Source organism: Danio aesculapii, chromosome 14 (genome assembly GCF_903798145.1).
Source record: "Danio aesculapii chromosome 14, fDanAes4.1, whole genome shotgun sequence".
Classification (NCBI taxonomy): domain Eukaryota; kingdom Metazoa; phylum Chordata; class Actinopteri; order Cypriniformes; family Danionidae; genus Danio; species Danio aesculapii.
This window is the reverse complement of record NC_079448.1, coordinates 3,997,678-4,008,438: the sequence shown is the minus strand read 5'-3', so window position 1 is coordinate 4,008,438 and position 10,761 is coordinate 3,997,678. Positions and strand designations below refer to the sequence as shown.

Here is a 10,761-nt window from a genome sequence, read left to right as displayed (position 1 = left end):
TTGCACTTAGAGCATGTCTGCACATACACCAAGCATTCTTCAAACAACATTTAAAAACTTTTAATCTCAAAAACACATAATGAAATTTGTATATATATGGAATGAAACATACTGTATATGACTGTATATGACATACTGTATATGTATGTTAGCTTACTTATTTTGCTGAAGTGCATGGTTCATTAAAGCCCATACATCAGATTAAGGAGAAACTTTGATTTCAAACCCATGTATGCAACGCCGTTTGTTTCAATAGGTTTGTTGGTACTATGGATTTGGTAAAAATAACAAGCCATAGAGCAGGCATGGGCAAACTTGATCCTCGAGGGCCGGTGCCCCTGCAGAGTTTTGCTCCAACACTATTCAAACACACCTGACCACCCTAATTAGTGTCTTTAAGATCACTAGAAAGCTACAAGCAGGTGTGTTTGATTAGGGTTGGAGCAAAACTATGCAGAGACACCAGCCCTCCGGAATCGAGTTTGCCCATCCCTGCCATAGAGCTATGTTGGGAAAGACATAAAACACGTAAAAGACTGTTTCCCAGTACTGTTACAGCTGGGAGGGCATCCGCTTCGTAAAACTTATGCTCGAATAGTTGGCGGTTCATTCTGCTGTGGTGACCCCTGATAAATAAGAGATGCTGAAAGAAAATAAATGAATGAATGAAAAAAAAGGTTGTGTGTGTACATTAAATGTTTGTCTTGATCTTGGTGTACAGAACGTGTATTCGCCCCTACTTCGGTCTTCATATTTTAATGACATGCAAACACAATGTTGTGAAATGTTGTTGCTAAAGGAAGAAGAGTATTGTGACTGTTTTTGTCCATGTGACAGTGATGTTTGTTTCCCACAGAAAATGCACCAAACCAACGATCCGAACTGAACCATAAATCACACTCAAAGACCAAGAGCAGAACCACTGATGGTGAGTCAATCCATCCATCCTCATGATTATCTATCTGTCTTTTCAGTTTTTCAGTATACACAGACCATTTATAAACCAAAGTGTCACATGATCTTTCAGAAATCATTCTAATAGGCTGATGTGTATAATGCTTAAGAAACATTAGCTACTATACTAAATTTTGAGAGTAATATTGACATTTTTGTCACTTAATATATACTTTGGTGAAAATTATTACTTTTTTAGGATTCAATGGTCAATTTAAATAAAAAAAATTGCTTGTACATGAAACATAAATGACTATTTCTTTTATTCTAAACATTCAGATCAAATTTTAACTCAAATATTTCCATTTAGAGACAAAATTTAAAGGTTTTTTTTCCAGCAAATACTGATTTCATTACACATTTCTCAAAACATATTGTGTTTTTCTAAAAACAACCACACAAAACATCTTTGAAAAATGAAACTGTTTTATTATTTAAAAAGAAGTATAAATTTTAAATCTAGAGAAAATTTCAAATGGTGTGTTAATTTTTTAATAGGCGCATGCATGTGATTATATATACACTTATCGGCCACTTTATTAGGTACACCTTACTAGTACCGGGTTGGACCCCCTTTTGCCTTCAGAACTGCCTTAATCATTTGTGACATAGATTCAACAAGCTATTGGAAATATTCCTCAGAGATTTTGCTCCATATTGACATGATAGCATCACACAGTTGCTGCAGATTTGTCGGCTGCACATCCATGATGTGAATCTCCCGTTCCACCACATCCCAAAGGTGCTCTATTGGATTGAGCTCTGGTGACTGTGGAGGCCATTTGAGTACAGTGAACTCATTGTCATGTTTAATAAACCAGTCTGAGATGATTCACGCTTTATGACATGGAGCGTTATCCTGCTGAAAGTCATGGGTATCAGAGGATGGGTACACTGTGGTCATAAAGGGATGGACATGGTCAGCAACAATACTCAGGTAGGCTGTGGCATTGACACGATGCTCAATTGGTAATAATAGACCCAAAGTGTGCCAAGGAAATATCCCCCACACCATTACGCCACCACCACCACCACCACCAGCCATTGGTACCATTGATGCAAGGCAGGATGGATCCATGCTTTCATGTTGTTGATGCCAAATTCTGACCCTACTGTCCAAATTTCACAGCAGAAATGGAGACTGATCAGACCAGGCAACGTTTGCCCAATCTTCTATTGTCCAGTTTTGGTGAGCCTGTGTGAATTGTAGCCTCAGTTTCCTATTCTTAGCTGACAGGAGTGGCACTCGGTGTGGTCTTCTGCTGCTGTAGCCCATCCGCCTCAAGGTTGGATGTGTTGTGCATTTAGAGATGCTCTTCTGCAGACATTGGTGGTAGCGAGTGGTTATTTGAGTTACTGTTGCCTATCTATCAGCTGGAACCAGTCTGGCCATTCTCCTCTGACCTCTGGCATCAACACGACATTTGTGCCCACAGAACTGCCGCTCACTGGATATTTTCTCTTTTTCTGACCATTCTCTGTAAACCCTAATGATGGTTGTGCGTGAAAATCCCAGTAGATCAGCAGTTTCTGAAATACTCAGACCAGCCCGTCTGGCACCAACAACCATGCCATGTTCAAAGTCACTTAAATCACCTTTCTTCCCCATTCTGATGCTCGCTTTGAACTGCAGCAGATCGTCTTGACCATGTCTACATGCCTACACGCAGTGTTTCGTGTGATTGGCTGATTAGAAATTTGAGTTAACGAGCAGTTGGACAGGTGTACCTATTAAAGTGGCCGGTGGGTGTATATGTGTATGTGTGTGTGTGTGCATTTATTAGATTTTTTTTTAACAAACCGAGTCACAAGAAGAGCCCCGGCATGATAGCTGTGACCTCTGACCCTGTGACCTTGTGCATTACCGTCTCTCTCTCTTGTCTTCTGCATGAATTAAAGCTCTCTCCCGGTTGCCACAGCAACAGTGAAGTGTGACAGTAATTGGTCCGCTGTGCTGGAGAGGTGAGGGAGGTGAACTTTAACCCCCCTGTGGGTCAGAGGTCACAGTCCCACCTGAAGTGCCTCCGCATCGCTGTGATTAGACACTTGACCTGCGTTCCTGAGAGAGGATAAGTGAGATCTGAATAAAAATGGACTCTCCTGACCCATCTATGTCTAGCGTCCGACAGCCTGCGCATGTCATGCAGTGTTTGAGGCGCAGTGGCTGAATCTGTGAGTCCTCCAGCGCGGCTCCGGCTAATTAAACCACAGGGAGGCCAATGACTGTCAGTGAGTGAACAGACCTTGAGTTCCTCCTCACACCTTCAGCAGCACCTCAGTCATTACTGACCAGACCTCACATAGAGAGAATGTCTGAATCATGTAACGTCTGCCATGTGAAATAATAGCAAAGTCTCATTAAAGTCCGCATGAACCGGAGGTGTGACTGTTCACTGCAGTTCATAGAGAAGCGGAATATTAAAGGAGAAAACAGTGGGCGTGGCTTGTTTTTCTACTGCGAGCTGATTGGATGTAGTAAAGTAGGCGTTTCATTCGGATGGATTGGTAAAGGGTTTGGGGAGAGTCAGACTCCTCCTGCTCACCATTTCTGCTTGTCGTCAGAACTGGCAGTTGGAGGGGCGTGGTTAAGTATGTTAGCCACGCCCAATTCCTCATAATCCCGTAATCCGAGCATTTAACTAAAAAACAAACATGAAGTGCATTTTCAGATTTCAATTAAAGATTACAAGGGCAAACTATTTTTTCTCTTAATGACACACACAGATGATTTATTCACCACTAAACTAGCCATGTAAGCTAACAAAACCAATATGGTTAGTTTTGATTTCATGGGGACTTTAAGTGCAAGTCAATTCACTCTGCGGCTGTCTTTAAATGGTATCCTCAGGCATTCGGTTTGAATAGGAAAACATCAAATAATCCAAAACTGTTTGCTAATATTACAATTAAATTATTACATTTCAGAAAAATGAATCAACAACTGTCTCTTAAGTTTCATTCCTAAATGTTCGAATCACACAAAACCTGCATTTTTTCAGGTTGCCCACTTGCTTGCATCAATCCCAGTCTGTGTTTACCTTATCATCAAATATCACAAAATATCAGCAACATAAAAGTTTTATTTTATTTTATTTTATTTTATTTTATTTTATTTTATTTTATTTTATTTTATTTTATTTTATTTTATTTTATTTTATTTTATTTTATTATTATTTTTTTATTTTAATATTTTTATTTTATAAAAGTTTAGTATTTTGTTTTATTTTATAACTCATTTTAAAACTTAGTTTATTTTATGTTAATTATTTTATTATTTTTATTTCAATATATTTTAATTTTAATATTTTTATTTTATAAAAGTTCAGTATTTTATTTCATTTTATTTTACAGCTTATTTTATTTTTATATTTTTTTATTTTTTAACTTATTTTATTCTATTAATTTTAAAGTTTTTATTTTAATATTTTTATTTTTTAAAAGTTCAGTATTTTATTTTATTTTATTTTACAGATTATTTTATTTTTATATTTTTTTATTTTATAGCTTATTTTATTTCATTAATTTTAAAAAAATATTTTATTATTTTTATTTTATAAAAGTTCAGTATTTTATTTTATTTTATAACAACAATAAGTTTATTTTATGTTAATTATTTTATTTAATTAATGTTATTTTTATATATTTTTATATTATTTTATTAATTTTAATAATTGTATTTTATTATTTCATTTTAATATTAGCATTATAAAAGTTCAATGTTTTTTTAAATTTTATTTTATATTATTGTTTTATAACTTATTTGAAATTTTATTCCGGTTTCATAAATGTTGGGGTGGAAAAGTACATTTTAAAATATGATAAAAGTTCTGTACCGTTTACTGTGATCTGGAAGTGTACAAAAAGGAGCAAAATACTGTGATGAACACTGTCTGATGAAGAGCCGTGTGCTCGAAACGTTACATGCCTTGTGTCAGACTTTTTTAATTGAATACATTTGCACTTTTGAAGCTTTGGTGTTGCCGCCTTTTTGAATATTCAATTTTCTGTTTAGTTTTATAAAAATCGGCAAGCTTTCAGAGTGAAAAGACATAAATCAAGAAGGGTCTGAATGCAGACCTGGTGCAGTGCAATCTGAGCTGCATCCAATGCTTTTTAATGGCATCACCTTACCCCACCCCTAACCGTCACAGTGATGTCACTCACTCCACTGAGTGCATTGTGTCTGACATTGCATCACTGATTGATGCAGTCTGAACTTGCATCATAAAGGCTGCATCCAGATACTATTGCATAAATCACAAGCTGAAGATGGATGCTAGCTAAAACAGTCAGGCATGTAGTGGAGAACACTTTTTTTCACGTTAATCATATACAAGCGTTAGATATTTAAATATGATACAGTAGCTTTGAAGACTTAAGGCATGGTCACACTGCATTTTTCACCCCATAGCCTTACGTGAATGCTGCAGACTGTAAATGCAAGCTAATGCAACAAATGTCTGTGAAATTTTTTAAGTTTGGTAGACCTTTGGTGAACTTTGGTTCCAAAGTCCAAGCTTGTTGAACTCTGATCTGCGAAACCGCATCACATGATTGTGTGAGACCAATAGAAGATCAAAACCTTTCTGTACAAAAATTAAAAATGTGAAGCAATCGCTCGCTTTATCAGTGTCTCATTCATTCATTCCTTCATTCATTCATTCATTCATTCATTCATTCATTCATTCATTTTCCTTCAGCTTTGTCCCTTTATTCATCAGGAGTCGCCACAATGGGATGAACCGCCAACTATTCCCTCATATGTATTTCGCAGCGGATGCCCTTCCAGCCGCAACCCATTACTGGGAAAAACATACACTCTCACATTCACACACACTCATGCACTACAGCCAATTTAGTTCATCCAATTCACCTATAGCGCATGTGTTTGGACAGTGGGGGAAACCAGAGCACCCGGAGGAAACCCACACCAACACGGGAGAACATGCAAACGCCACACAGAAATGCCAACTGACCCAGCTGGGACTCGAACCAGTGACTTTTATGCTAACCACTGAGCCACCATGTCACCTTTATCAGTGCACTGTAAAAAAGGCTGAGGTGCCGGAAAAAAAGCAGCCTTTAAATTACAGATATTTACCATACAATTACAGACGTTAAATTACAGAAATTGACTGGATTGATTACAAATTTTTTACAGTGTGTCTAAACATCTCACATCTCATGTTCAAACTCTAGTCTGACCGCAGCTTTAAAATCAAACGTGATTCACAACCTATTTTCCTGCAGTAATGTGATCCAGCCCTAGTGAAATGTAAGACAGCAACTAATTTTCTCCATGAGCAGCTGTTTGTGTGCTGAAGAGTGTCTGATAGCTGCTGAATTCTGAAAGTTATTCATATTCTGATGAACGATCCTATAGTCAAGCATTCATTTTGCGTTCACAATAAGATTAGGATCGTGTGTTAGAAAGGAAACGGTCTATTTTGATTTCACATCAGCTTTAACAGTCAGGAGGGGCTCTGTTAGTTCAAGCACATACAAATTCTCTCCTGTCGACAGATTTTACACTTTACTTGCTTGATTGTTTGGTCCAAAGCAGGGTTTGGCTTCACTCTTGTCCTCAAGCATCCGTAAAAACTCAAAAGTACCAGCATTTGAATGCCCTGTTTAGATCGGTTTTGATGAACACACTCAACTGGCAAAAACTCAATGACAAATGCATTATTCTCTTACAAACCTATTGCTTATCATGCAAAGCAAACACTAGAGCTTTCAGAAGTCAACCATCACTTCTATAGTGCTTTATACCTCACAGATATACCTTCAAATCTGCTCATTTACCTTTTAGGAAACAAACAAATTTAGTTAATTGAATATCAAATATAAAGCTGATTATAATTTAGCTGTAAAGCAGCTGTAAAAAGACAATAGTGTCTCTATTCAGCTCTGTTTTTACTTTATTTATTTCCACTCCATCAAAATCCATGTCTTGGCCAGCACCTGTGATAAATAAGGAAGTATGCCAAAGGAAAATGAATGAACTTGTAATAATACAGTTGATGGCAAAATTATTAGCCCTACTGTAGAATTTAAATTATTGAAAAAATTCTTCCCAAGCGATGAGATTTTTTAAAACATTAAACCATAACAGTTTAATAATTATTTTCTAATAACAAATATATTTAGCCTCCGTCCACACCAACACTTTAAACCAACTTAAAAAATACTCTAATTTCCTACAGCAAAAACATTTTGTAGTTTTTCTCATAGTATAATTTAACTTTAGTTCAAACTATACAATATAATTGACTTTAAATCAAAAATATTTATCGTGGTCAAGACAATTAATTACTTTCACACAAAATAAAAATATTATTTACTTTAGTACAAAGTAGAAAACTACATTTTTAACCGCAGATCAAAGTATAATCTTGCTTGGGAATAACCTAAACACTACTTTATTACAGCTAAATGTATAAATTACCCTCAAATGATGATTTGGCTAAAAAATGAAAAAATTCTTTTAATATTAATCAAAATATTTTTTCTTCCCAAAGAAAACAAAATACATCGACTCAAAGGTAAAATATCATTTTTATAGATGATCAATTACTTGAATTATTTTGGTTTGACATAAAATCAAAATCCAAGTAAAGTTGTACTTTGGATTAAACTATAATATAATACATATATAGTGCATGCTTTTATCAGCAGCAGGGTGGATTACTGTATTGGACTCCTCTCTGGACTTCCCTAAAAGACAGTCAGACAGCTCATCCAGAACACTGCTGCCCTGATTCTGACCAGTACCAGAAAATCAGAGCACATCACACCTGTCCTCAGGTCTTTACACTGGCTCCCAGTCACATTACTTGATTAAGATTTTATAGTAAGGAGAAGATTTTATAGTAAGGAATGTGTTACGCTACTTTTAATTTACTTTTGCGTTACTTTTTCTGACCTGGCTGAGGTTTGATCTCTTTCAGAACTTCAGAACTTTTTTTTTATTAAATAGAGGAGCTCTGCAATTAATAACACGCTGTATAACCTTCATTTACCTTGAAAAACAGTAAAAATTAATGTAGGATAATGTAATCTTCAGAGAACTTCCTGACCCAAGCTCTACATGCCGTAAATACAGATTAATGAAAGTTTAAAGAAATGCGTTTGCTATTTTTGTACTCTTTGTCTTATTAAAAAGTAGAATCACTGTCCATTCAGATAATCTTCTTTACCTTTTCTTCTATGTGTTCAAAATAATGAGAATATTCCATCACAGAAATGTAAAGCTCTGCCATTTTCCTTTCTCTCTATTCCTGTAATCGCTCACTGAGTGCGGGATGCTCGTTTTAAATCAGTAATTATTTTTAAAAGTAAGCTAACTAAACTAAAAAAACGCATTACATTTTTATAAAGTAACTCAAATATTATTACTTAATTTAAAAAGTAATGCGATACTTCACTCGTTACTTAGAAAAGTAATGTTATAGGGATGCAACAGTTAACCGATTTTACTATTAACCATGCTTAAATTTGTCAAAGTTAATTAAAGTAATTAATCATAAAGGCTTCTCAACACCACGTTTCTGCACGGAACAAAACTGCTGCCATGAAAGAAAGTTATGCCAACTCTGTGCTACTTTAAAGTGAGGCAAGCACCCAAGCACACACACTGGATTAACTATGGCTGAGGCTATTAAATAAGGGCCGTTCACATGTCGCGTCTTTTGCATGCGCAAGTTTGTTTCTTTTCTTGCATGCATATTGGGAGTGACGTGAACTTGTGCTTTCCAGGTGCACCTACCCTGCACGCACAGAATGTTAACAGTATTGACGTTGTACCCCAATGTACAACGTACGTGAATTTTGTTTGCAAATGAAAATCGGGTTGACATCAGAACCCAACGTCAGGCTGATGTCAATATCCAACGTCCAACCTAAAATCAACCAAATATCAACATCTAACTATGTTACCCCTTGACGTTGTGTGGACATTACCACTATGGCATCTATCAGACGTTGGATTTTTGTTACTTTCCAACACAACCTAAAATCAACTAAATATCAACGTAATTTGACATCGTTATTGGACATCAAAATAACGTTGCTCTTAGACGCTGGCTAGACTTTGAATTTTGGTCACCTGACATCATGACCTAAATCTAACTCAGTAATAATGTCTTATGATGTTGTGTGCCTGCTGGGTAGTTGGAAGATTGCAGCGAGTGCGCCGTGAGTCACGTAACAAGAACTGATTGTTCAACATCGTACTTTGTATGGAATATACACATTTCTATTTCAAAGAGAAAAAAACAAAACAAAATGAAAAATTTCATAAGTTCATAATATAGTTAATCAAAAGTGCAGCATTTGACTATAATTGTTCTCTTTAAAAGGGAAACACTTAGCTAATATGATGCTTAGATGCTTTACATTAGACAAATACTATTTATTTATTTATTTATTCTTATTCTTATTCTTATTTATTTATTATTTTTATTTATTTTATATAACTAGTAGTGTTTTGAAATGCATGAATGGAAAATAATCGTGATAACCATGAAACCCTGATTATTCCTCAGACTATAATCGTACAACCAAATCTATAATCATTGCATCCCTAATTATTATGTAACTCACATTACTTATAATGCGTTACCCCAGCACTGGCCAGCACCATGCCAAACATAAGGGAGAGTTGTTGATGTTTAGAGCCTGGTCTGAACATCCAAATAATGCAAACTCCACATCAATGTTAATATCATTTTCAAAAGCCTGAGAATACGGTCTAAAGATACCTTTCCAGAATTCAGATACTTCACAGGACCATGATATATGACCATAGTACTATAGGTGCGCCTTTACATCTCAATATGCATTCAAGAGTTCACACTTAGCTGATGATTGATTATAAAGCGTGTTTGGCATGCTGTCCTGGGAGAGAGCCCTGAGCTCATAAGATCCTCAAGCTCGGAGTTCCATCCTGTTTGCAAGACGAGACGGGAAGTTTGAGCTCAGGTAGATCTCGAGAACTCCCCTGCTGTAGTAGCTAATAAACAGATAGTGATTGCTCTTAAGATATAACTACTTACTAGGTGCATGTCTATAGTGCCGATATAGATTAGTCAATTAACTTAAGTTGCTTGTTTTTTGGACGGTGGGAAGAAACCGGAGAACCCAGGGGAAACCCACGTGAGCATGGGGAGAACGTGTAAACTCCGCACAGAAACGTCGGCTGGCTTGGTAAGGACTAGAACCAGTGACGTTCTTGCTTTGAGGCAACAGTGCTAACCACTGGGCCACCGTGCCACTCATCTTGTAAAGATGGCTGTCATATGGAACTTAGGGTATTTATAGTGGCTTAGGAGTCGTTTGATTGGTGAATCATAAATTGAATAATGCGAGGCCGGCTGCAAGCAATCATAAGCACGTGATCATCTCCAAATTAGTTATAAATAAACTTCACTTCATTTAATAAAACATCTGAGTTAACACAATTCAAACTCTGATGTAATTTAATGAGAATTCATATAGCGCATTTATTGTGCATGGTCATACACCCAAAGCGCTTCACAATCATGAGGGCGGGGGATCTCTCCACACCACCACCAGTGTGCAGCATCCACTTGGATGATGCAATGGCAACCACAGGACAATGGCGCACCACTTCCAACAGCACCCTAGTTTTCCCATGTGTTCTCCGTCCAGGTACTGACCAGGCTCAGCCCTGCTTAGCATAAGTGAGTAACCAGTCTTGGGCTGCAGGTTTAGGGCTTAATTTGTATTAGAACAAGCCGGATCCAGATCGGGCACCTCTGAAATCTTATCCGGCATTTCATTTTA

The 10,761-nt window shown here is 36.5% G+C and overlaps 1 protein-coding gene across 1 annotated transcript in view; it reads left to right on the top strand.

Moving 5' to 3' along the window:
• The window catches only part of spock1 (SPARC (osteonectin), cwcv and kazal like domains proteoglycan 1), a 334,100-nt gene that overhangs the window by 202,630 nt on the left and 120,709 nt on the right, over positions 1 to 10,761 (top strand). Inside the window, exon 4 of the mRNA XM_056472464.1 lies at positions 857 to 928. Coding sequence (XP_056328439.1) covers positions 857 to 928 — 72 coding nt within the window. The remainder of the gene's footprint in view (positions 1 to 856; positions 929 to 10,761) is intronic.